Raw genomic sequence first — 27,470 nt, forward strand, 5'->3', positions numbered from 1 at the left:
AAAGGGACTGGTACATCCTTTATTAATGGCTCAGCAAGAAATGGAGAGAGCAGTGTCTTTTTAAACACGTTACTGTATGTCATCTGTCGTGTGTCCCAATGCCCAGGACACTAAAAGTCCCCATTTCTTAAGATTTCCTTTACCTTCATTGTCCTCATGGTGTGATTTTTAAGCCAGTCCACCAAAATGGACTCAAATCGACTTTCCACAAAAACAATAATAAACACTAAAAATATGCAAGCTTGCAATGCTAACCCTTTATTTGTGTCTTTCAGGATCAATTTTCACCAATAAGCCCATCAAGGCCACTGCCAACAGCAACCCTGTTCGTCTTCTTGTCGAGGCCCGAGACGGAGGAGATCCCGTCCTCTCTACCGTCACCTCCGTCGACGTTCTGATTCTAGATTCCAACGACCACACGCCGCTCTTTCCCCAGGATGTCTACACCGTCACCGTCTCGGAGGACGCGCCCATCGCCACCACAGTCCTGACCATCTTTGCGTCTGACAAAGACTGGAGCCCCGAAAACACACATCTGGACTACGCCCTCGTCGCAGGAAATGAAGAGAGGCGTTTCTGCTTGGAAGTCAAAACGACACAGGTGGAGAACCGGATGAAAAACGTCGGCCAGTTGGTACTGTGTGGCCCGCTGGACCGCGAGACCGTTACGAACTACGCGCTCACTGTGAGAGTGTCCGATCGAGGGACGCCACGTCTCAGCAGCTCCGCCGATGTCCTGGTGACCGTCTCAGACTGCAATGACAACGCGCCGGTTTTTGCGAGTACAGAGTATCACGTTCTAGTCAGCGAAAACAGCCACCCGGGCACCAGCCTGGTGCATGTCAATGCAACCGATCCTGATGCGGGAGTCAACGGTCTGCTACGCTACGACATCATCTCGGGGAACAGTGGAGGTCGCCTCAAGCTGGACCCTGAGTCTGGACTTTTGTTGGTCAACACCTCACTAGACTATGAGGAAGACTCCGAATACACCCTCACCATTCGGGTGTCTGATGGCTGCGACTCTACGGAAGATCGGAAAGTCGCGTTTGCCGTGGTTTTTATCACAGTGTTGGATGAGAACGACAACAGTCCCTTCTTCCTGTTCCCGACGTTGAACTGCTCCGTGCTGGAGAACCTCCCGGCGTTCGCCCATGTTTGCTCCGTCCGCGGTGTCGACAAAGACGTGGGCGCCTATGGACAACTTACCTACTCCGTCCTGTCCTCCTGTTTTGAAGATTTTGATGGGGTAGCAAGGAAGGAGTCCGCATTGGCTGTGGACCCCCGTACTGGTAATGTTCACACCCGGCAGACGTTGGACTACGAACGTGAGGGCGAGTACTGCTTGGTGGTGGAAGCACGGGACAAAGGCGACAAGGCGGCGACGGTCAAAGTGTACGTTTCTGTCAAAGGAGTGGACGAGTTTAGTCCCCTCTTCACCCAGAAGCAGTACCACTTCCTCTTGCCCCGAGATGCCAAGCCAGGGGACACCGTCGGTTATGTGATGGCTCTGGACCAGGATGGAGGTGGGGACGGGGTGGTGGAGTACTCCCTTCTGGACCTACCGCCGTTCTTCTCCATCAACAAAACCTCCGGAGCCATCTATGCGTCTGGACCCGTGTTCCGTAGACGGGGCAGTGAGGACGTGCTAGAGTTGGCCGTGTCCGCTAGGAGTCCTCGTCCAGGGTCCAGGACGACTTCCTCTCAGGTTTACGTCAACGTCTCCAGCTCAACCAAGGCAGTCGTTGGGCTGCCGCTTGACGGCCACATGCTCAGTCTGAGCATCTCTCTTGCCATTGTCCTGCTGATCCTTGTCATCTTCGTCGGCCTGGTGCTCAGATCCAAACTCAAAGAGGCTGGTCTCAAAAAGGCGACCACCAACCTGAACCAACTGGACCGTGCCTTCTCTCTACAGGATATGAAACCTGGTATCTTAATCCAGAACTGCGATGCGTCCAACCGCCACACGCCGTCCAACTGGAGCGGCCGCGGATCGGCAGAAGGCGAGACGGCAGAGGACCAGGAGATAAAGTGGATCAACGAGTACCCCTGCTGTGAACAAGACGAGAAACGGACCTTGGAAAACCCAGACAGGGATGCCGCGTCCTGCCACTCTGTGGATGTCGGGTCGGGACACTTTTTATCCTCCGGTGTGTGTTTGGTCTCGGGGATGGCCAGCACGGAAAGTCTGCACCACTTCAAAGAAGAAGGAGGAGGTGAGGGACTACTTGTACGGATTAGAGAAAGGAATTTAGAAGGAAAATCTGCAGATTCTCTGTCCTCCCTCGAGTGTCCGGATGGGGTCTATAGGTGGGACTACCTGCTGGACTGGGAGCCTTGCTTCCAGACCCTGGCGTCGGTCTTCACAGACATCGGGATGCTCCCGGATCAGGAGCTCCAAGGGGGCCGCGAGGACCTAGCGCACCCGCCTCCGCTCATAACATCCGTGGCCCAGCCGGGGGTGCGGACCGTGTTGCCCCGCAAACCGTCGGGGGCACCCAACCTGGGGCGACGGCCCTCCTACCCCAGGTACGCCTACTCCCCCTTGGCCAGGAACACGGGGCTCACGCCGACGGCCATGACGCCAACATTCTCCCCTTCGCTGTCGTCACTCACCATCAGGACCCCCAGTGTCTCTCCGATCATATCTGACGCCGGGGTGGGGGGTATCAGGCTGGACTCGGGGCCCCTCACCGCAAGCCTGTTGGAGGCAGACATCCAAGTATGAGCAAGTGTTTGGCTTTAGTGCATTTTGAACTTATAAAACATGAGCTTTGTAACAAACAAGGAAGTCTGCTATTTAACAAACACAAATAGACCTATTACTTTTTTTTCTTTTTTCTTTTCTTTTTACTTTTGGGGCTTTGGTGGTCAAGGCCACTTTCAAGGTCTAACTGAGATTTCTTTTTTTAATGAAAGACTTTGTGCACAAGATTATTGTTTTTAGTAGTCTTTAAAAGGCAGGTAAATAAACAAATCAAGAGTTCGGTTAAAGTTGATAACCTAGAAAAAAAAATTCTGATGTTTCAGCAATAAACACACAAGCATGGGAAAAATTTATATTTTTTAAATACACTCATTATTTACAGGTATTTTATATGTACAAATCTCTTTTGATACAGTATGTGACTTTCCAAATATAATCGTCAAAACATGATCAAATTTGAGCGTAGTCATTTATCCTTCTGATTGCTTGACCTTAATATGCACACCAAAGGTTGATTTACCGTGCATGAAAAGACGATACAGACATGCACTTTTCAAGAAAAACTTAACGTTTTGATGTTAGGTCAACCAACACGGTTGCTGGCTGGCTTGTTTCAACCCAGAAATGTATTTCTTGGGCACTTCCAGAGAAGCTAACCTAGCTACACAGAAAGGCAGGAACAAAGAAAGAAGGTCGGCATCCAGATCTCTGGTGAGTACGATGTATTTTATTGAAAGTTTTTATATTAATAAATTTGATTGTGAAACGGAGAGGTTAAAAGTTGTTTGGAGTTGATGTTTCTTATTTTAGAAATAATGCTATTCATCCTCAAATACGCAAAATGCCACACAGTTAGCATTTTAGCATTAGCATTAAGTCCCCACTGAAAGCCTGGGTCCGAAATTCACCACCTACTACTGAATTCAACTGATAAACTGTACAAATTTTTTCTTTGCAATCCGTACATGATTGTAGGATGTTACAAAATGGTGGAAGTTTATCCAGCGTGCCTCCCCCATTTTACTGCGCAGGTTAAGCAAATGTCGAGGCGTGTAGCCGCTGAAATCTCTACCAGACGTCTCGGCAGAGACAATAAACACTGAGGCCCTGACCCTCCATGTAATCACCTGGAGGTGCGCCGTTATTTATTGACTCGCGTCCGTGTGCGGCTTCGCTCTTTCTCTCCTATTTGTGATTCCAGAGCGATGGAGGAGATCTCTCACCATATCAGGTGATCTGGCCAGACAGAAAAAAAGCTTTGGGGGGGTGGGGGGTGGGTTGTGTTACGCTCACTCAAATCTGGCCTAAAGTGGATCGCTTTCACGCACTCAGTCGGCAACGGGGAAAGTGCACTTAGAACAGTTGGACAGTGTATGTGCTTTAATGTTGATGATGTATTAAGTGCTTTATTGTTGATAATACATATTCAAGTATTGTTGATGACGAATGACCAAATAAGTAGTTAAAATATTGCTGGAAAATTATTGAATGCTATATAGGGTATAGGGAAAGTGCTTTAATGTTGATGACCAGTGACCAATTAGAATAAGAGCTTCACTGTTGACAATATGTAGTGTAGGTGCTTTAATGTTGCTAACGTATGATAGAAAACAGTGGAAGCGCCTTAATTTTCATAATAGCTATATCAAGTACCTTAATGCTGATTAAGAATAATGAAAACAGTGTACTTGCTTTAATGCTGATGATACATCATGTAGGTACTTTAATGTTGCTGATGACTGATGAAAAGCATAATGAAAGTTCTGACCGTGTATTAAAAAATTGTAGGTGCTTTAATGTTGACAGTTGACGGAAAACTAGTATAATTGCTTTAATGATGATGAAAAGTTTTAACGATGGAAAGTATAAAAACAAACCACACACAACCGTATAGTTCTTTAATGTTGATGACAAAAGACAAAGATAGCAGCAATGAAATGTTGAAAAGGCAGCGCCACACACCGTTCCTCTGCCAGCGAGCGTTTGCGCAATCCCGCTAACGGACACGCAAACAAACAAACGCCTGACCTCCTTGGTGGAGGTAATTCATCACAGAACTCCTTACCTCGCCTCTCGTGAAAACCATGTGGAAAATCAGCCTCAGTGCTTTCCGCATGCTCCCGATGGAGCCTAAAGAAGATCATCATTCATGAAATAACTTCAAGTGCTTTTAAAGCAGCTCATGTTTCAATCTCATAACTTTTGTGTTCATGTACCAAAAACAGATTATGTTGGTCATAAGCTTTTTATTTTTTTTAGATTTGTTGATTATTCGACATTGTATCCTTGAAGATGCTTCGAAGACTAAATTGTCGGTTCTATTTTTTCAAAAAACATAAAGCTTATGGTAGACAAAATTGTTTTCAACATTTGCGAAATCTCCAAAAGTAATCAATGTTTACAAAAGCACATTTCCGTATCCCACTGACGGATGAAGTTTTGCAATGCTAGTGAATGTTGATTTCACGTCGGGGTTCATTCAAGATTGCAACGTTTCCTAAGCAGTCTTAATTCTCCTAAAGACGATTAAGACTGTTTAGAAAACCATTAAGACTGTTTAGAGAACGTTTAGGAAACGCTGCGACCTTGAATGAACCCTGGCGTGAAAACAACGTTCGTCACAAAATGTTCGGTGGGATACGAGCTTCAAGGTTTGAAAATTCAGTGCAACAAAAATGTGTATATTGGGTTCAGCAAAGATTTTAAAGCTGATGGTGTTTACATAAACATGCTCGTTAGCTTTAGAGAAAAAAAATCATCGTTGGTATTTACGGTACACAAATCGGTCAAAAATTCACTTGACAAATATTTAAAGCTAATTTTCAAAAAAATGGCTGCGAAATGAGTATATCAGACAAATATCAATCTAAAGTTTTGCAAAAGGGAGCATCCGTATGCCAGCTCTTGGACAACAGGGAGGACGTTTATTTCGTCCCGTCTGATTATTATTTTATTTTATCTTCCCTAGTTTGAACCCAGCGAGGGTTACTGTATTATTTTGTTAGAACCTGAAAGCACGTTTTAGCTCCTCTTGGCCAGGGCCGCTGGAGGTGTGTGTTTCGGGGGGGGGGGGGGTGATTTGGCAGTGGGCATGCGAGAGAGAGAGAGAGAGAGAGAGAGAGAGAGAGGGTCAAAGTTGGATACACGAAGCAGCCTCAAGCGTCACATTTGGATTCAATCAAATCACTCATGTTGTGTTTTTTTTCCCTGCTGCTGCTACACGATAGAAAACAGATGGTCAAAATCTGGCAGCAGTGCAGATTGGTAACTTTTTGCTGCCTTTATTTGTTTTTTCATGTACTTTTTGCTGCCTTTTTTTTTAAATGGCAGCATCTATTGTTAGATTATAAATATTAGTGAAATATTCAATATCTGATAGAACTTTATGAAGCTAGAAATTAATTTCACATTTATAGTGTACCTATATTTATATGCACATATTTTACAAATGTCAAATATATGTGAAGTAAAATGTATGTTCTTACCATGTGAAAAATAAATATATTATGTATTTCACTTTAATATATTTTACATGCATAATAATTACATGTTGTAAAATAGCAACAACAAAAAAATAGCAGGATAAGGAAGATTTAGATGCCAAATTATAAATTAATAATATAAGATTTTTTCTTTTTAACTCTCCATTTATTTTCTCCAAAAATCATATTGCCAGTAGACATATAAATGTGTTGAACATTTGCAATCATTTTGTTTTGAAAAGTTAAAAAAAAAAATACAAGGAAGCGGAAAACGGGATGCCTATGTGTATTTTTATTGTTATATGGATTCTGAAAAAAACATTCATTTATAGCTCCGGCCTCCTAACCCTGACAAATGACCAGCCTGGAACACGAAGCTTCAAGTGACTCACTTTAAAAGTGTGTCTGTGACGACCAAGTCAGATGACCTCTGAACCCTTGTGGACAGCAGCAGGGTTGTTTCGGGGCTGGAAACGGGAGGGTCGTTGACCCCCCGACCCCCACCTGCTCACCCACTCCCAAAATCCCTCAATGATGGATGGGGCCTGTAAGAACACCCCCCCCCCCCCCCCCTCACACACACACACTTTTAAACCAGCGTAGAAGATTGATGCCCCTCACGAACTCGGGTTTGACGTTCGTTTTAGCCTTTGACGACATGTCAGCAACCCAAAAGTGATGTGGGCCAAACAGCTTTAGGGTCAAGTTGTTCCAACCCCCGCCCCCAGACCCCTCCTGTGTGTCCCTGACTCTAAACCAACCTGGTCTAAAAATGGCTTGGCCATGTCGCGAGGATAACAGTGGACCCCTGAAGTTCTCTTTTTGGACAGGCAAATGAGGCGGTATTAAACGGGACCCGATTAGGACCCCATGTTGAGCTCATTTGATGTGACGCACAAAAGTTTGAATTTGAGAGATGTTAATGACCAACTGTGCAGCCCAAATACAAAAACCATCATCGCCAAGGTTTCCGCATTGTTCGACTTTCAAACCATACGTTCAATCGAAGACTAAATTGTCTTTAGTGTACAAAACATACGTATTTATTCAAAATATTTTCTTTTATTTTGGTGTAATTTTGCAAACAATGACTTCATTTGAGGAGCAACTTTCTCATTTTTAAGTTTGTCATACCACAAACAAATGAGCATATTTTACTTGTTGGGAGTCCAACCAAGCACTTAGCGTCAAACCCGACAAACGTCGCACACAAGACCAACGAGCTGTGGCGAGGTTTTGGGTTTTTTTCACAGAGGAAGCGAAGAGTTGGAGCCTGAGAAGAAGCAGAAGTGTGGAGTCCGGATTGGGTTACCTTACACCCCTGGCGGGGTGCACCCAGGCCCAGCCCCGGGTGCATTGAGGTGCACCACAATCCTCCTAATGATGGAAAATGAACGCTCCATTGAGCGGACTTAAACGCCCCGCTTGACATTTCCTGACTATTTGCAGCGCGCCTCGGTAAAGCGCCCGGGACAGACGGATGACCTGACGACTTGGCTAATTTGGCTGCAATGAAGCAAACGCGTCAAGCCTGTTTTGTTTTGATTTCCACAATGAAGGCTGGGAAAGGAGATTGGGACAAAAATAAGACCTGTGCTAAAATTAGCTGTCACTTACTATGTTTACGCAACATTAGACACACAATGCTAGGCAGCTTCATTTATTGAGCGTATTTCATTCACAACATTTAAAAGCATTTACAACAACAAAAGTTTAAAAACATTAAAAAGGAAAGTAGATAAATTAATCAAAAATATTTTTACTACAATAGCTTAAAAAAAACCTGACAGTTTAAGAACAAAATTTTAGAAAGCATGATTTTACAAATGCTTCGAAAGACCTTAAACAGGTTTCGAAGGAAAAAATCAAAACAATTTAAACATAAATAATACAAACATTTAAAGACAATTTATTGAGAGAGAAAGAGCAATGAATAACAAAATACTGTTAGTGTAACGGTGTACCATCCTTCTGTGTTAACAGTACTGTAAACGATCGTGTGTTTTTTTTCCAAACTAATTAACATATTGTCTCATAATATACATCAATAATCATTCCTAAAGACATACATTTCAAAATAAACCTAATGCCGTCGCTTTCTGTGGCGTTTTAAAGTAAGATTACAGACGATAACCTGTAAACATTTTTAACAAAAATTAGGCTGTGCTGACAACTTCCGGGTTTTTCTTCTTCTTTCAAAAGTAGCGCTTCACAGTGTAAGTGTTAAGCCGCATTTCGCCATCTAGCGGTCGACCTTCAGAAAGACAAAATCGTTATGAAACGTATACGAGCTTTATTTGTGTGGAAATCAAGTCCGAATCTTAATCAAAAGACTCCTATTTCAAGTGCGACCGTCTACGCCCCCCCTCCAACCCCTCAGCACGTGTGTGGACTCCTCCCAGAGTTTTGACTGAAGAAAAGTCTCTCGGAGGAGGTCGCACTACCGCCAGTCTTTCACGCACACGATGACGCCGGTTGTGGCTTTGGCCGCGGCGTGGGCCCTGCCGCTGCTCCTGCTGACGTCGCGGGCTCGGGCGTCCGGGGGCCCGTACGACTCGGGGCCCCCGCGGGGGGAGCGGGAGCGGGAGCAGCAGCAGGAGGAGGAGGAGGAGCAGCGCGCGTACCAGCGCAGCCAGTGCAAGGCCATCCCGGCGTCGCTGCAGCTGTGCCGGGACATGGAGTACAGCGACATGCGGCTGCCCAACCTGCTGGGCCACGAGAGCATGAGCGAGGCGGTGCAGCAGGCGTCGTCGTGGATCCCGCTGGTGCACAAGCGCTGCCACCCGGACACCCGCAAGTTCCTGTGCTCGCTCTTCGCGCCCGTCTGCCTGCCGGACCTCGACGAGGCGGTGCGGCCGTGCCGCTCGCTGTGCGAGGGCGTGGAGCGCGGCTGCGCGCCCGTCATGGCCGCCTTCGGCTTCCCGTGGCCCCCCATGCTCGACTGCCGGGCCTTCCCCGCCGATGACGGCGACCACCTCTGCATCCCGCCGTCCGACCTCCGCAACGCGGTGCCCGACGCGGCCGCGGAAGGTGCGAGGCCCGTTCGAAGGCCTTTTTTTTCGACGCATCTTGTGTTTTGAGGGGGAATTGGTTTATTCTCATATTACAGTTTTCCCACAGAGAAAATTATATATATAAAAATAATAAAGTAAAATAGCTAGCCTAAGATAACAGTCGAATCTGATCAATTGAAGTTTTTTTTTTAATCAAGGAAAAAAAAGTTGATCTCTGAAATAAAATTTTCCAAGAAAAAAAGTTGACTTAAAACCTCTATATATATATATATATACATTTTCAGAGATTTTTTTTTTAACTGATTAGAACATATGGAATATTTTCTTTCTTAGAACACATTTTTGAGGAAATGTTGACCGCCCCCAAAACTAGCTATAGTATTACCATCCATCCATTAACTACCACTTGTCTGGAAGTTAATTTATAGTTATATTATGATATTAAGAAATATTTAAGATTTTGTCACAATTATTTGTGTATTTTTCTATTTAGTCGTTATTTGATTTTTTTTTTTGCTGAGAAGAACATTTTCTTGAAAAGGAGGATAAAAAAAAGTTAACCACAAATTGTTGAAAAGTGTGGATAGCCAATATTGCATTTTTTTGGAGAAAAAAGTAAGATTTTGTCTTGAGATGTTTATTATATTGTAGAAGAATCGACTTGGAAGCAAATTAAAACTTTTTGGGTGGAAAATTTATATTTTTTTCCTTAAAACGTCGTAATCTGAAATAAATTTTATTTCTTCAACCTAACTTTTTTTTTCTTGAAAGAAAAAAAACTTTTTTGGGGGGGGGTTATTTATTGTACATTTAGAACAGATCTAAAATTTGTGATTAATCGTGAATTAACTAGTGAAGTCATGCGATTAATTACGATTCAAAAATTTAATTGCCTGATGCCCCTCATTTTTAATCATCTTTTTTTTTATCCTGTCAGGCGATTTAATTTTCTGATGGAAATTAACTGCATGACTTCAATAGTTGATTCTTGAATAATCACACATTTTATATTAGTTCTAAATGTATAATAAAACAAAACAAGGTTTTCATACTCTTGTTAACAAAAGTGGAAAAAAATTAAAACTAATAGAAATAGTTCAAATGAATTTTGAACGTCAATAGCCGTCAATGGCAGTGAATGGGTTAATATGCAAAGTTAAACAGTTCCACCATCACTTGTAGAGCATTGTTTTCAGAATGTTTTTTTGTGAGGTAACCAGCTTCTGTTACGTTTTCTTCTTTAGACATGAGCTAACTCGTTGTGAATGACTCAAGAGCGCCCCTGCTGGTCGCAGTGGAGCATTGCACGATCTTCCCACCCCCACTTCCCTCAAGTCAAGTTCTCGTGTGTGTTTCAGTGCCCCAAGTGTGTGACGCCTGCAAGGAAACGGACGAAAATGACAACGAAATAGTGGACAACTTGTGCAAAAACGATTTTGGTAAGCAACACAGCTTCGACGTTCGTTTCATCTCGGGCTGTGTTTGGATTGTGACCGCGTCGTCGTTGTTTTCCTTGTCGTTGAGCTCTGAAAATCAAAGTGAAGGAGATCTCCTACATGGACGGCGACACGCGCATCGTGCCGGAGAACAAGAGCAAGACCATCTACAAGCTGCACGGCGTGAGCGAGCGCGACCTGCGCAAGACGGCGCTGTGGCTCAAAGACGGCCTGCGCTGCGTCTGCGACGAGATCAACGACATCAACGCCGCCTACCTGGTGGTGGGCCAGAGGATGGACGACGGACGGCTGGTGGTCACCTCGCTCAAGCGCTGGCAGAAGGGCCGGCGCGACTTCAAGAGGATTTCGCGTAGCATACGCAAGCTGCAGTGCTAAAAAAACGCAAAAAAAAAAAAAAAAATCAGCCCCCAAAAAATAAATGCCACAAAACTGTTTTTAATCGCCTTGGCCATTTCGATTAGCCTGATTTTAAAATCATTAAGCACCATCATAGTTTTCCAGTTAAAAAAAAAAAAAAAAGTACGAAAAAAAAGAATACATACTTTATCCTTTTAAAATGTTAAAACAGATCATGATATAAATAAGTAGTGTCATGTTAGTGTGAAATCGTAAAATACATTTTTAAAAAATGTTAGCCCGACCAATTTGGAATTTCCAGAATTAATAATTTTATTTTTTATTTTAATAAAATAATTTTGCATAAACATGAAAAATGTGTTAAATTTCAAGTGGCCTTTTCCTACTTAAAACAAACGTATGAACAAAAAAGCACACATTCAAAAACGTTTATCTTTTTGAAATGTTAAAATAGATCGTGATCATGTTAACGCCAAAAGATATCCGTAAAGTTCGTAAAACATTAAAAAAGTTTTTTTTTACATAAACTTTTTGTTTTTCAGTTTTTTTTATGTTGCTAGCTCAAATAATTCGGAATTTCCATAACTCACGCAACAATTTTGTTCAAATTTGAGTTTAAAACTCATTCACTGCCATTGACGGCTATAGACGTCAAAAATTCATTTGAACTATTTCTATTTAACATTTTTCCCACTTTTGTTAACAAAAGTATTAAAACCTAGAAAAAAATATTTTTATTGTACATTCAGAACAGATATAAAAATTGTGATTAATCGTGAAGTCTAACTAGTGAAGTCATGTGATTAATTAAATGTATTTTTTAATTTAAAATTAAAAAATTCTTTTTAATCGTAATTAATCTCATGACTTCACTAGTTAACTCACGATTAATTGCAAATTTTATATCTGTTCTGAATGTACAATAAAAAAAAATCTAGGTTTTCATACTCAGAACAAAAGTGGAATTTTTTTTTAAATAGAAATTGTTCAAATGAATTTTTTACGTCGACAGCCGTCAATGGCAGTGAATGAGTTAAATTTCAAGAAATTTACATGCAGTACTATTCTTCTAATTCTTCTAATTTCCATGTTATCAAGCTAAATTTGTGTTTGACTTTTGGAAACTTAGATTTCCTTTCAACTTTGAAATAAAAATTTTTAAAATGTTCAAGCTACTGTAACACTTAGTTTGATTTTTAAGCTATTTTAAAATCTTCTGGCCTTAATTTCCTTGATCAAATTTCACCAAATTCTTAATTTTTTAACTTTTTGAAGATTTTTTTGTTATATTTTCTGACAATAATTTCCTTTTTGGTTACATTTTTTATTTGTGTGCTAAATTCTTGCAGAATTTTAGGACCAGAATTTCCTTGAAATTCAAACTTAAATATTCGAGTTTCCGGCTAAAATTTTGGCAGAATTTCAAATTGTTGGTCTGCTGAATTGTTTGGGTTTCAAAGTTCCACTGCCAGCTTAATTTTGTACGACTGATGAATTTCTGGAAGGCCTGAATAGAATAAAGTAATTCATAAAACTCGGAGCAAATAATTCCTAAAAATAAATCACTGAAATTATTGTTGAAAAAAAAAAGAAGCAAATGATGTTTGTTGTGTTTTTAATCCTGACGTTTTCTCAAGCCAAACATGAGAGATAGCTGGCTATGTTCTCGTTTTTTTCTTTTTCTTTTTTTTCTTTTACTTTTTTTCATACTTGAGCACTACAGATAGAAAACGGCCATTTCCATTTTCTGCCTTCATTTGTCATATTTGGTCTCCTAGTTATAAATGTTGATTTTGCTAATAATCACTTTGTTGTGCAATATTTTGTTTTCGATTTTATAAATAATCAACATTTGATCATTTGATCTTGTATCCACTTTTTGGGGAAATTTAAATGATAATAAAGTGTTCACGTTTTATCTAGTTATTATTTCTATGATTTCATCTGAAGTAATTAATAAATGCAATTCATGAATAAAATATTACAATTGTTTAATATTGAAAGAAATACAAATGACACACAAAACGGCTTATTTCTTTATTTTTATCTACTAAAAATACATTTAATAGTGGTTAGATAAATTCAATATTGAAAACATGTAAGGATATATATATATATATATATATATATATATATATATATGAAAGAGTTAGCTATTGCATTGAGTATACCCCAAGAAACACGAGCACGCAGCGTGACAACATAAACAGGGAGTTTTTTATTGTTTGTTGAATGAGTTTCATTCTTAAATATAGTCGTGTATATCATTTTAAATCCATTTTCAACAGCTATACATTCAGCGATATTCTTCCCCGCGTGTATACAATGTCTTGGTATACAATATTTTTGCGTCCATTCAATTTCGTGTCAAGCACATTCAAATGAAATGGGGGGAAAAAAAAAAAAAAAGCTTTCACAGTTCCTTATTATGCGTTTAAAGGAATGGCTTTGGGTTTGCTCTTAAAACGTTACCAAAACAAAAACACACCGACATTTCTTGCTATAATTTAGTCGATAAATACAGTCCAATATATATTTATATATATATATACGTATTGTCATTATTCATAAGAATAAGAAGTCATTTTGTGCTCAAAGCCAAGCTGTGCTGCAATCATTGATGATGATGATGATGATGATGATGATAGTGTTTGCATTTTTCTTTTTTTTTACAGTGTTTTATCATTCATCATCAGTCCTTATCACTCCACATTAGTTGTGCATGTGTGTGTGTGTGTCTGTAGCTCATTAGTTATAGGGATGGTTGCCATGGTTACCACTCACGATGAACGACAAAATGACACAACAGCAAACAAGTTCCTCCCCCTTTTGTGTGTGTGCGTGTGTGTGTGTATTGAAACATGAATGAAGAAGAGAAAGGAATTAAAAGGACGGATGGGAGCGGATGTGTTCCGGCGTCCGTTTAGAAGTTCAGCGTCTCGGACATCATCTTCCACCAATCCATCAGCTCCTCGCGCTCCTCCTCCTTCCGCTCCATCAGAGACTCCAGCTCAAAGTCCACCTGCACAAAAACGCACGCACACACTAAATGTAATACATGTGCCTCTTTGCGTATTTAATCTTCTTTTTTTTTTTTTTAAGTATATTGAGCATTATTTTGTTCTTAATATATTTTATATCAACGACATTCATTTAAGAGAAATAAATTGAACTAAACATATGTTTAATAAGAGTATTTCCTGATACAATGTTTTATTATATTCAAATCTCATTTCATTCATCCTTTATTATTGTTAGTTTGAAGTAAATAAATAAAACAAAAAGAAGAGAAATACAAATGCTGTCAATGGTATATATAGTACGTAATAACATTTATTTATGTATTTATTTTTTTAAAGATTTTAAAAATATTTTAGGTATCACCACACAACTTTAATTTTTTATTTATTTATTTATTTTCCATAGTTCATAATATCCTATTTCCTTTTTTTGCCTAAAATATTTAATAAAAATTATGCATTCTTGTACAGCAAAATTATATTTTTGATGACATCATTGTATTAGTTATTTTTAATTGGAAAAAATACATTATAATTTAAGATTAATTAATAAAACATAATCTTAAACATTTTAGAATGAATAAAAATATGTTAGTTAAAAAACTATACATACATTGTATTTTACAATAATAAAAGAAAGGAATACGTAGATTAAAAAAAAATATTAATGCATTTTAGTTTAATATTTAAATTGGAGAAAAAAATGCAAATACGTTATTTTACAATTATAATTCAATATTATGTAATCCATCCATCCATCCATTTTCTGAACCACTTATTAATACATATACAAAAGGTTTATATATATATATATATATATATATATATAATTTTTTTTAAAGAAAATCTATCCAGCCAGTTATGACATTTTAAAGTGTGGTACGCCCTCTAGTGGTACAAAAACAATTACTGAATCAAAGTTCTGTGCTTTAGCTTCAACTTGTTGAGTGCAGTTTAATTGTATTAGACTTTAAAGGGAAAAATGTATTTAAGTTTTTAAAACGCTTCAATAATAAAAATAATAATCATCATCATTTAGATTGATTATTTATTCCGTTTCTGAGCAGCACATTCGAATGGACTGACTGTGCCGGCTCGTTCGTACCCTGGTGGCGGGGCTGTGAGGAACCGCCACCTTCTTGATGACGCTCAGGTATCCCGGAGCCGAGGCTGCCACCTTGTAGTTGCCGGGAGTCAGCAGGCGCCAGTAGTCGCCATCTTTGGCTGGGAAAAGCAAAATTAAGAAAACGTGAGGGGCGCAGAAGGGTGCGATGCCAAATGTGTCCACAAGAGGGAGCCACGCAGCCAACTAACAGAATTGAAAGGGCCTTAGTGAATGAAGCATGTTGGGAGAGTCAAACCTGACGTCACAGGCCGCATTCTTAACCGTTTGCAGACAGCCGAACAAGCAAGAGGAAGTGACGTAATGGAGGGATGTCAAAATATTTGCGTTTACTTTTAGAACATGTCCACAAAAACACGGCTATTTTTCTAAATGTGTATTTCTCTAAGGAAATCTGGTGTTCTATCCTCACTATCAATATATTACAATAACAACATTTGGCGAAAACCATCATAATGATGATAAATTGCAAGATTGCGAGTAAAAAAAACAAAAAACCCAATCATTCAGAATTTATTTTGTTGCATGCATATAATGCTTACTGAAAATAGTTTCAAATGAGTTTAGCTGTGGCTACCTGTAGTGATGTCGTGCTCGATGCCCTCCACAGAGATGGTGGCGTTGCTAAGGGCGTTGCCCTGCAGGTCTCGCACAAAGCCCTTGACGCCGCGATGAACCTGAACAACACACGCATGGAGCCAAATCGGCAAATCGCATCATTTGGTTCACGACCGAAGCTGGCTGGCATACGTCGTCCGCCCACCTGCTCGATGTAGCTGATCAGCGAGTTGCGGTTCTGCTCCCAGTAGCTCTTGAGCAAGTCTTCGGCTGGGAATTTGTCGCAGCTCAGCTCCAGCGTGATCTCGTAGCAGTTGCTGCTCAGGTAGTTGAAGTCCTGCATTCCTGCAACACCACCAACAGTGTTAGCTAGTTAGCGTGTTTTAGCGTGAGCTAAATGCTAACAGCGCTTATTTGTGTTACGTGACATCTACTGTGAGATCGTTACAGTTAATTATGTTGCGCAAGCATTGTTTGCGATTATGAGCATAGGTTATGCTAGCAACTATGCTAACGCTAACAGAGCAGGAGGTGTACGGTACGATAGGCAACGAAAGCAAGGTGATTTGAAATGACCATTCTTTTTAAAGTGATGTGAAACAATAACTAAATGCTTTTATGATCAAATTGTTACATACATAGCTTTAAATTGAGATTGCATATTGTAGCTTTATTTTATGTATTTTTTTTTTTTGTAATATTGTCACTATCAAATAAAAGGCATGTATTTTATTTTTGTGAAACACAAAATATTTTTTATTAAATTAATTAAAATGTAAATAAATAATTGCACCAAATATTTCATTAGATTGATGAAATTAAAATAGAATATTTTGTATTAAAATAAAGTATTTTTTATTAAATTTTTAATTACAGTTAAAGACAATATTTTTGTTCAGCTAAATTAATTACATTAAGATCCCAACTATTTTTCTCAGATTAAATAAAAGATTATTAACATGTTAAAAATACATTTTATATAAAAAATTGCATTGAAATATGATATATGTTTTTATTAAATTTTATTTAAAAAAAAAATTTTTTGCACTCATTCGTTTTTTCAATAAATAAAACTATTGAAAATCAAAATCCAATGAAAATGCATATCCAGCATTTCTGGCTTATTTTTTTCTTTATGTGAAACACAACATAATTTTAAATAATTACATGAAAAGGAAAACAATTAATTAAAACACAAAATAATATGTATTCAGTTAATTTTTAAAAATAATTAGAAATTAAAATCAATGAAATTAAAATAAACACAAAATATTATTTCATCAAATTCATTACAAATACATCATTCTTATATATCTAATTCTAATTTAATTCAAATGATATATTATATAATTTCAATTAAATTAGAATTAGAAATAATTGTTGATTTTTTTTCAAACCATTCTTTCATTATTCACTGAAAAACTCACCTATTTACTGTTTTTTGTTTAGGCTAAGGTAATTCACCATCTTGGTGCCATGGAACTATGTTGAAGTGAGTTGAGGAGTTTCATTTCCACAAAAATGGTGCTTTGACGCCATCTTGCGGCATCTACAGGCAAGTGTTTTTTTGGAATCGATTGCGTCAATGACTCCCGTATTTTCACTATTGGTCGCAGGGCCGGCCTCCCTCGCCACACCTCGAAATTGTGAGACTCGATCTTATTTCTTACCACCCGGCACGCTATACCAGGCTCCCCCGTTGGTGATGCCGTCCTTGAAGCTGGAGTCGTCGTCGTTCTTGCGGCAGGGCGCCCGCTGCGGGTCGGACATGACCGGGTTGTAGACGGAGTAGGCCTTGGCCAGCGACTTGAAGACGGCGTCGTCGGGGCTGGCGCTGTACTCGTGCGCCGAGCCTTCAACGCCAAAACGCACGCTTAGTTTCCATTCATTCTGAAGTCCATTTGAATATGATTGACGACTTACCGCTGCGGGTTTCGTCATAGGGGTAGTTGGCCACGACATCTCCGCCGTGAAGGTTGGCCGAGAGGACGAAGGGGATGTCCATGATCCAGCGGATCACCGCTTTGGTCTCTGGAGCGAGCTGCAGATAGAGACTAATGACTTACAGTACATTAACATTTGACTCTATTTAGAGTCAATTTGACTCGATTTAGAGAGAGTTTTAACTCATTGACTCGCAGCCATTTTCACTGAAGCAACCCCCTTCGCTCCCAGCTGTTCTACTGGATTTGATAAGGCATACAGAATATTGTGTTCTATTGCTATAAACACATGGACCCTCTACCAAAAGAAAGATTAGAGTCTCTCCTTTCATCAGGAAAAAAAGTATAATTTGTTTCAGTTTTGCAGCAATTGGCATTAAAATATCGATATAAAGTTTCATCAATATTCCCATTCCTGGTGAAAACACTGTCAAAAACAGCTTGTGGCAAAATGGCCCTGGCTAAACTCTTATACTCTGCTGCCACCTTGGCTGTTTTTTTTTTAAAATAATAACTAAATGACTTTTATGAGCAAATTTTAAGAATATTATTGCCATTAATTTCAAGCAATTTTAATTAAAGTGGCTATAATTGGACTCATTCACTGCCATAAATTCATAAAAAAAAAAAGATTATTAAAAATTAGGGGCGACGGGCGATTACAATTTGTAATTGTAATTAATCGCATGACATCACTAGTTAACTCACGATTAATCACAAATTTTATATCTGTTCTAAATGTACTATACAAAAATTCTAGGTTGGGAAAAAAAAAAGTGGGAAAAATGTTAAACTAATAGAAATAGTTCAAATGAATTGTTGACGTCTATAGCCGTCGATGGCAGTGAATGAGTTTAAAAAAATCTGTCATTTAAAAAAAAACATATTTTATGTATCATAACTTAAGTACTAATGGTATCTGCACTTGGTATCGGTATCGGTGAGTACTGAAGATTTGAGTATCGATATCGGTCTAAAAATATACCATTGCTTTAAGCCACCTCTTCATGTCAGAAGCTGCATCAAAGCCTTCTGTATGCTCTTGCATTAAAAAAAAACCGTAAGAAACATATAAATACGTTAATGGGAGTGCAGGACGTTTTTTTGGGGGTTTGAATGTGGAATACTAATATTAATAATATGCCAATATTCTTCTTAGAGTGTCGTTAGGTGGGATGTAGCATGTCCATGTTGGCATTAGTAGTTGGGGGCCACCCCTGACCCACCTTGGTGTTTTCATCCACAGACTTCTTCATATTTTGCAGCAGATGGTTGTTGGCTCCTCCCTCTCGCTCGTTGATGTAGACGATTCTGTCCAGGTCGGGGAAGTTGCGGTTCAAGTCCACCCCCTGAGCGTTGGTACGGCCCACGAACCAGTCCTTCATCTCTCCGGACTGAACACAAGACCGGCACGGTGACTTAACACGTCAGCAGTCACTCGAAGACGCGGCGGGCCCGGCCGGGGTCACCTGTGAGGCGGCTTTCTCAAATCCGTCCGGGTTCATGGAGGGCATGAGGTGCATGCGCGTGTTGTGGATCAGGTCAATGATGGTCTCGTTGCCCTGCTGGTACTGGTTGCACAGGTACTGCGCCAGGTAGACCAAAAGCTCCCGGCCCACCGCCTCGTTGCCGTGCATGTTGGCGATGTACTTGAATTCTGGCTCGCCTGCGCGCACAAACACGCGGTCGCTTGTATCGGGGCTTGATATCATCGAAAAGTGAAATTGGTTTTGTTTGTCAAGTTGTTAGTCGGTCGGTCTGTCGGCTGGTCGGTTAGTTAGTTGTTAAGTTACTCCACCAGTCAGTTTGTTGGTTGGTCAAAAATGAGTCAGTCAGGTAAGAAGTGAGTTAATCACTTGTTAGTTGTCAGCTGATCATTTAGACAGCGAGTCAGTCAGTGGATTTATTAGTAGGTCAGTCTGTCAATGAGTTGGTTAGTTAGTGGGCTAGGCATTCAGTTGGTAAGTAGGTCAGTCAGTAAATTGATTAGTAGGCCAGTTACTCAATTAGTCGGTTCATTAGTATGCCAATTTACCAGTCATTTGGTTAGATGGTAGTCTTTGCTAGTGAGTGAGTTGGATGGTTGGTTGATGGAGTAAGTCACTAAATAGGTTTTCGTGGTCTGTTAATCAGTCAGTCAGCCAATTGGTCAGTCAGTCAGATTAGTCAGTCGTCAATTCAATTCATCATTTAGTCATCTAGTAAGTCATTCAATTTATTAGTAGGTTAATCTGTTGTGGGTTAGTTAGTCAACAAGTTGATTAGTAGGCTAGTTAGTCATTCAGTCAGTTAATTAGTTGGTCAATTTATCAGCCAGCAGGTTTAGTTAATCAGTTGGTTTGTTAGTGAGTGACTTGGTTGGGTGGTTAGCCACTACATAAGTTGGTTGGTTACGTGATCTGTTAAGTCAATCAGTCAGTCAGTCGGATCAGTCGATCACTTAATGAATTAAAAAGATGATTCATGGGTTGGTTAGCTAGTCAGTTAGTCAGTCATTTAGTCAGTCAGGTAGTTAGTCATCAATTACTCAATTTATTAGTAGTCTGTCAGTCAATCAGTCAGCTAGTTAGTAAGTCACTTCATTAGTTGGTCAATTAGTTGGTTAATTAGTAGGTTAGTCAATTGATTAGTAGGTCAGTTAATTAGTCAGTGGGCTATTGTCAGTTAGTTACTCTGTTAGGTAGTCCACTCGTCATTCAGTCACTTAAGCCAGTAGTCAGTCAATTTGTTGGTTAGTTTGCTCGTTAGTCAGTCAATGGGTTGGCAAGATTACACAAATACTACATGGCCAATAAACACAAAATTAATATAATAAACACACTTGAACAAATCACACTACTAAATGACGTCAACAACAGAATGTCACTAATAACATTTATAGCGTGTGCACACGTACGCACGCACGCACGCACACACCCACGCACACACACAGTGGATTTCATGATTGTGATCAGGAGGAGCAACAAGGTCGAACACTTCTTCATGGAGCTGTTTATACAGAACAGCGACATTAGAAAAAAGGCGGGATTAAAGAATAATTTTGCCTTCAGTGCTAAGAACTTTAACTGAAGCCGCTTTCAAACTGCAAGATGTGTTTTCCTTCTTTTATCCGCGTTATCTGTGCCACTCGTACATACGCAGAAAACGGGCGGGAAAAGTACAATTTCCACCTCCTAAGGTAATATCGAAGCCAACAAACGTTTGTGTGGAACGTTTTCCCACCATGTTGTTTATCAATCATGTCACGCTGAGGATTGTGACGGTGGGACGCAGTGTTACCGCGTGAAAGGCAAAGACGGATGAATGCCGCTTTTTCTATTACAGGTTGTCTGCGTCAAAGGCACCAGCAGTCACTGTCGTGGTTTTGGAAAGCTTCACAAATAATAAGTAAGTCAGCACTCGCGGCTTCTCGGGTGAGTAACACACACGCACACGCACACGCACACGCACACACATTGTAAATCACATCTGGTGCTCAGGTTATTTTTAACGCCTTCAATCTGGCTCTCATTATGACTCGTTACTAATGATTTCAAGGCTGCAGTTAACTCGTGTGGGTTGAATGAGTTTCAGGTTGGCATCAAACACAATGGATATCAAAAGTCTACACACCCGGCTAGGTTTTTGTGATCTAAATATAGTGAGACCCAAACGTCATTTCAAAGTGACTCTCCCATTAATTTGTCTTATAATATAAAAAGAAGACAACAACTGCAAAAAGTTGAAAACAACGGAAACAGTCTAGCTAGCTAAGATCATAATAATGCATACGACAGAGCTGCAACTATCCAATATTTTTTTATTGATTATTCTACTGATTATCGCATCGACTAATCCATGAATCATTTACAATTCAATTTCGGATCATCATAACGTGCAGGTATTGTTATTGTCGCGAACCAGACCATGTTTTCTTAGACTTTGAATGTATATGGCTTTAAAAGGCGGGGCTTGGCCTGGTGAGTGACATGGGTGCCAGGGTGTCACCGTTAGTCGCTCAAGGCATTAGTGATGGCTATTACGTGGGAATGTTTACTACGTTTTGTTTTCGTTACAGTACAGAAGCCCCTTTCACACTGTCTGTAAGATGATATTTTTCAATGTCTGTGCCTTTTATACAGAACAGCCCCATGTAAAAAAAAAAAAAAGGCCAAAGAAAATAAGATTTTTAACCTTTGGAGGAAGTATCACAACTGTTTTTTTTTCTTTGTTTCCATGTCTGTGCCAATTTTTCAGAACAGGTGGATTTGTAGCTCACTAATATTTTATAGACAGTATAAAAGGGGTGAGAGGGGGTGAGAGCTTTTCAGCTCTACTCGCACATATAAAGGTGGAAGTTTTTTTTTTGTTTCTGTCTGTGCCATGTATACAGAACAGCGGCACAAAAAAACGGCACAGTACACTAGTACAGTATTGTCAGACCTGGAACAGAAGCCCCTTTCACACTGTCTGTAAAAAAAATAAATAATAATTTGCCATGTATGCAGAACAATGTTTTTTTCCTTGAATGTTTGATGGAATTCTTAATTGTGTAATGAAGAGGATGAAGTCAACTCGGCACTAATCAGAACCAGAAGAAAAGTGTAACAGAATCCCCTTTCATGCTGTCTAATTTTCTTTTCTGTGTCTATGCCACTTATGCAGAACGGTAACATGGAGAAAAGGCAGGAAAAAAATTGTAAGTTACAGAAACCACTTTCACTGTAAAAAAAACAAACATTTCCACCTTCTTTGCCAGCATAAAAAAGAAGGTAAACTACCATTTGGCATATTACATACCGGTATACTGCGACTCGTTTTTTGTGACTACATTATTGCGTACAGACCATATGGCCCTCCAGGTATGTATGAGAATAATAGATGCATCATCTAGTACGAGTTTAATATGCAAAATCAGGTGAGTCAGCCCTTTATTGCCAAGTTATTTTGTACACGGCAGCTTGTCATTATGGTTTCCGCGGCGATGACAGAATTACGTCATCGGGGAGGAGATGGAGAGGACGGGGGATGGGCGTGTGCCCAGAGTTGCCATGGCAACCATGAAAGGGTAGAGCGGGTTGTTAGGTGACTGGTTAAAAACACCCGGCTTGTTAACATTAAGTGAGTGTTAGCATGCGTGCACACGCGCAAGGGGACTCGGCATCCTTTCACACTGTCCGTACAGGACAGTATTTTTCCACGTTGCCTGTTTGTATAAATGGGACCGGAATATTTAGTGGGAGTATCCGCACTATAACAGAAGTCCCTTTGTAAAATAAGCTTTCTCTTTGTTTAAATGGCATTGACAAAAAATGTAACTTATCAGAGCTCAAGCAAAAAGCCCCCTTTCACAGCACCTATAAGACGTACCGTACCGGTACATTTCTGCCTTTTTTCCACTTCATTATTCTGTAAATATGATTGTGACACAAAATGGAGTGACAAAATTCACCCAGCAGTTTTTTGACCACAGGCGTAGGCCCAGGCCTGAAGCAGAAGCCCCTTTCACACTGTCAGTAAGATTTTTTTATTTTTTTTATATAATGTTGCTATTCTGTATAAATGGCATTGAAACAAGATGGGTCGACAAAATCAAACTGGCAGTTTTCCGTCTTCAGAGGTAATATCGGTGCTGTAACAGAAGCCCCTTTTACACTGCTTGAAAAAGCCGGTATTTTTTTGCCCTTCTCCATAAAAGTTTCTGAAGCGAAATGAGGAGATGAAGTAGACCCTGTGATTTTCCACCTTCTGGTGTTGTATCAGAAGCCCTTTTCAACTGCCTGGAAAAATACCACTACAGAGGTCATATCAGAGCCAGATGTATTTGGCAGCGTTTATACCACCTCCAAAAGCAGAAAAATGCTGCGTCACCCTGGTCATCAGGAGACACTTTTGTAAAAATCATTTGGGCCATTAAGACAGAAAGATACCACAAAAAAAACAAAAACTGAAGAAATCTGCTTTTAGAGGCAGTGTGAAAAGGGGGTTTGGTTATTGCTCTGATACTTCCTTCTCGCACCTGACGCTTTTGTCCTATGTACAAGTACTGGCATCATCCAATTATGTGATTGTACGGTGGTAGCATGTCACTGTGTGAAATTGCGCAAAAAAAAATCCGGCCTTTGGCTGGGATCTGCGTGAAAGGCAAAGGTTTCAGCTCTGATGCTTTGTGGGATCTCCGCGTGAAAGAGGCTACAGACGTGAAGTGAACTCAGATGCGTGCGGCTGGGTATGAATAATAAATATCTCCTGCCTCACCCTCTTTCATCCTCCCCCCTTTTTCTACGCTATATTATTAGACGGCGCTTTCGTATTTTATTACTACACTTCTCCATATGTCATTTGATACACACACATTACACATCTGCATTTGTGGATTACTTTCTTACGTCAGCCACCATTTAAAATGCTCAGTCCAGGAATAAGGGAGACTCCACAAAGACCATGATGAATTCCACTTGACTTGTTCTGGTAATTCAGTAAATTATAGTAGAAAGTGATTTCTCCATTATTAATTAAACCCTACTAATTATTCGACAATGATGTGAAATGTCCAGTGCGCTTCACATCTTATTGTTCAGCCCCCAAAGCCAATTTCACTTAGCAACATGAAATTTGGTCTATCATGACCAGACCCACAAAAAAAAAGGTCTCAAGATGCTAAGCGAAAACACAAAAGTAGTGCCCTATTTTGGTTTGAAGCGGCCATTTTAGCTCAGAAGAATTTAGAAAATTTTATTTTAGCCTCCAGAGCAGTTTCACTTAGCAAGATAAAATTCGGTAGCCATGTCTATCATGAGCAGACCCACAAAAAAAGTCTCATGATGCTAAGCGAAAACACAAAAGTAGTATTTTGGTTTGAGGCGGCCATTTTGGCTTAAAATAATTTAAAAAATAATAATTATTAGCCCCCAAAGCAGTTTCACTTCGCAAGATGAAATTTGGTAGGCATGTCTATCATGAGCAGACCCACAAAAAAGTCTCAAGATGCTAAGCGAAAAACACAAAAGTAGTGCCCTATTTTGGTTTGAAGCGGCCATTTTGGCTCAGAAGAATTTAGAAAATGTTATTTTAGCCTCCAGAGCAGTTTCACTTAGCAAGATAAAATTTGGTAGCCATGTCTATCATGAGCAGACCCACAAAAAAAGTCTCATGATGCTAAGCGAAAACACAAAAGTAGTCCCCTATTTTGGTTTGAAGCGGCCATTTTGGCTTAAAAGAATAAAACAAATAATAATTATTAGCCCCCAAAGCAGTTTCACTTCGCAAGATGAAATTTGGTAGGCATGTCTATCATGAGCAGACCCACAAGAAAAGTCTCATGAAGCCATTTATAAAACGACACAGCAAATCTGACGTTTGGGTTTGAAACAACCATTTTAGGGGGATTTTGGCTATTTCCAGAGTACCTTCAGATCGAGACTCAAGATTTGATCCTATCGCTATTCAATTTGAACCTCGTATAGTAAACTCATAGGTGACATTCGCATTTAGCCAACTCGTTCGTAAACAGAGCGTCAACACGGTACAGTTCAAATCCAAAACGTCAGAGCGTGTCCTACACTTCAGAATGTCACGTAATGGCACACAGAAGAACCCCGTGACAGATGGCAGCTTCCGAACCGATGCTGTTTCGGGTGGGCGGTGGTGGAGGATGAGATGGGAGGTGGTGGGGGCGGCAGCAGTGGCTCTACTCTCTCCCGAGACAGCCCCCGAGCCAACCACGAGCCGGCGGTCGGCTCAGCACGCTAAGCCGATCTGTTGCCACGGCGACCGCTATTTCCGCCCCGCCTTGGGCAGGAACCTTGAGGGGAGCTTTAAAAACATGGCTGCACTGTTTCTGTTGCAGCCATGTCGGGGGAAAGACATCTGGTAGCAATAGAAAGAGAAGGAGAAAAAAGCCTCCACAATGCTACTGTGACTCACTTTTATGAGCTTCATTGTACATAAAATGAAGTAAAGTGAAGCGAGAGAATTGAACCCATTCGGCTCCTGGAAGACTGCAGTTGTTTGTTTACATTCAAACTCAACTTTCACAGAATTGATGAAAAATATTATTATTATTGTCAGTATTTATTTATTTATTCATTTATGTTTTTATTTATTTTACAAAATAAAAATAAACAAATAATATTTAATTCATTAAAATGTCAATATATGCTAAATAAAAATTGTTAACACAACAATCGCGATTAATGGAGATTAATCAAATAAAAATATTTCAAAAAGTCAAAAGATGGAAATAGATCATTTTAAAATGCTGACCTATAAAGAAACCAATATTTGTATATACATATAGTATTTTAATGTATTGACAATAACAATAATAAATTCATTGCTAAAAGAAAGATTTATTTAGTCAAATAAAACCTTACACGGTTGAAGGACAGAATGATTGATTGATTACAGTATGTAACATAATTAAATTACTAAAGTTTTTTCAATTAAAAAAAAAAAGTTGGAGGTGCGTCAGGCAGCAATGCCCAGCAGGGATTACCTGTAAAAATTATATGTAAAAAAATATATATATATTTTTTTCAATAATAAGAAAGGATATTTAAGATTTAGATGCTAAAATATAGTTTGCATTTATATCAATTCATAAAATCTTACAAAAAGTCAAATAATTGATTGAATAATATTTCAACAATTTGAGAAGATATTTAAGAAATGAAATGCATTTTTTTTTAAATAATTAATATAATTTGTAAAATCTTACAGAAGGCCAGAAGATTTATTATTAATTAAACAACATATATTTTGTACTAAAATACACTATAAGTATAAATAAATAAATAACAAAATAAGTGTTTTCCGTGATACAATAAGGCTGAGTCATTCGTCTATTGGAGAGCCAGGAATAATATTTGTTTTGCACCCTGCAATGGTTTTCCTTGTGTCGTGAAATGAAAAGCTGCACCTGCGTGGCTTGCCAGTGGCGCAGCATCTTGGCCGCCTGAGGCTTGTTTCAATTCAGAATCACGACCGCGGATCAGCATCGAGCTGCAAAATGGCGTCTAAACGCTGCTTCTCTCTCGCGCGCGCGCTCTCTTTTATTCATTTTTGTAGTTGCTGGTGATGGAAAATGCGCTTTTTTTCCGCCTCGGCTCCCGAACGCCCAATAAAACACCTGCAGAGCGAGTCGCTCCAATCAATGTCACACAACCGCTATGCGCCAAAAATAAAAGCACGGAGCAACTTTGCTTGCGGGGGGGGGGGGGGGGGGGGGGGGCAAATTCACCAAATGTACTGACCCGGTTCGTGCACGCCGGGGTTGTCGGACATCTCGAGGACGAGCAGCTCGCGACCCTCGAAGCTCTCGCCGATGGTGTAGATGCGCGCGATGGTGGGACATTGCAGCCACACGGACACCAAAGCCTTGCGCAGCTCGTCGTAGCGGTGGTACTCGAACGAGATCTCGCCGTCCGCCGACAGCGCGCGCGACGTCGCGCCCGCCAGCACCAGCAGCAAAAGCGCCTTCATGGCCGTCATGCGATGGTGGCGAAAGCAGGCGGGTGGATGGATGGATCGGCGGTTCGTTTGCTTCGTCCTCCTTCGTCTCCTCTCCGCGAAGGATGCGTACCTGAGAGTGAGGCAGTGTCAAGTTACAAAGCAGGAGAAGAGCACGTCCGGTGACGGAGTCGGTTCAAAATAAAAGATGTTGACGTGCCGATTTATTTCCCCCCTCACACTTTTTGGACACTCACTTGCTTCCGCATAATTAATCTGATTCATATCATTCCAATTTCAATACGTTCCAAAAAATCACGCCATGGGGTCTAGTATTTTTCTTGGGGATGAGACAAGTACTCAATTTTTGAGTTGTCACA

At 40.1% G+C, this 27,470-nt stretch overlaps 3 protein-coding genes across 4 annotated transcripts in view; 2 read left to right on the plus strand and 1 right to left on the minus strand.

Annotated features, from left to right (window-relative positions):
• The window catches only part of dchs2 (dachsous cadherin-related 2), a 33,784-nt gene extending 30,359 nt beyond the window's left edge, over nucleotides 1–3,425 (plus strand). For both annotated transcript variants that reach the window (XM_086082004.1, XM_086082005.1), the window contains exon 23: nucleotides 276–3,425. In XM_086082004.1, coding sequence (XP_085938130.1) covers nucleotides 276–2,728 — 2,453 coding nt within the window. In that variant the 3' untranslated portion in view covers nucleotides 2,729–3,425. The remainder of the gene's footprint in view (nucleotides 1–275) is intronic.
• Nucleotides 3,426–8,494: 5,069 nt separating this feature from the next.
• On the plus strand, nucleotides 8,495–12,939 carry sfrp2 (secreted frizzled-related protein 2). The gene is made up of 3 exons (XM_086082123.1): nucleotides 8,495–9,219; nucleotides 10,562–10,642; nucleotides 10,728–12,939. The coding sequence occupies exons 1-3, from the start codon at nucleotides 8,655–8,657 to the stop codon at nucleotides 11,033–11,035; spliced, it is 954 nt and encodes a 317-aa protein (XP_085938249.1). The 5' UTR covers nucleotides 8,495–8,654; the 3' UTR covers nucleotides 11,036–12,939.
• A 273-nt stretch (nucleotides 12,940–13,212) lies between these two features.
• Nucleotides 13,213–27,256, minus strand: cpe (carboxypeptidase E). The gene is made up of 9 exons (XM_086082122.1): nucleotides 26,895–27,256; nucleotides 19,131–19,327; nucleotides 18,888–19,055; nucleotides 17,642–17,759; nucleotides 17,389–17,571; nucleotides 15,924–16,063; nucleotides 15,738–15,837; nucleotides 15,143–15,261; nucleotides 13,213–14,039 (listed from the first exon to the last, which is right to left on the minus strand). Exons 1-9 carry the CDS (start codon nucleotides 27,130–27,132, stop codon nucleotides 13,941–13,943), a joined length of 1,362 nt encoding a protein of 453 aa, XP_085938248.1. The 5' UTR covers nucleotides 27,133–27,256; the 3' UTR covers nucleotides 13,213–13,940.
• Between the last annotated feature and the right edge of the window lie 214 nt (nucleotides 27,257–27,470).

This window comes from Leptonotus elevatus, chromosome 8 (genome assembly GCF_054856555.1).
Source record: "Leptonotus elevatus isolate MCC_2025b chromosome 8, RoL_Lele_1.0, whole genome shotgun sequence".
In the NCBI taxonomy this organism is placed as follows: Eukaryota; Metazoa; Chordata; class Actinopteri; order Syngnathiformes; family Syngnathidae; genus Leptonotus; species Leptonotus elevatus.

Coding starts and splice junctions, on each gene's coding strand:
- cpe (XM_086082122.1), bottom strand. CDS start 27,132: ATGACGGCCATGAAGGCGCTTTTGCTGCTGGTGCTGGCGGGCGCGACG. Junction 19,328..26,894: donor CCCCGGCGTGCACGAACCGG/GTCAGTACATTT, acceptor TTGTGCGCGCAG/GCGAGCCAGAATTCAAGTAC. Junction 16,064..17,388: donor CTGGTATAGCGTGCCGGGTG/GTAAGAAATAAG, acceptor GTGGTGTTGCAG/GAATGCAGGACTTCAACTAC.
- sfrp2 (XM_086082123.1), top strand. CDS start 8,655: ATGACGCCGGTTGTGGCTTTGGCCGCGGCGTGGGCCCTGCCGCTGCTC. Junction 9,220..10,561: donor GCCCGACGCGGCCGCGGAAG/GTGCGAGGCCCG, acceptor TGTGTGTTTCAG/TGCCCCAAGTGTGTGACGCC. Junction 10,643..10,727: donor CTTGTGCAAAAACGATTTTG/GTAAGCAACACA, acceptor CTTGTCGTTGAG/CTCTGAAAATCAAAGTGAAG.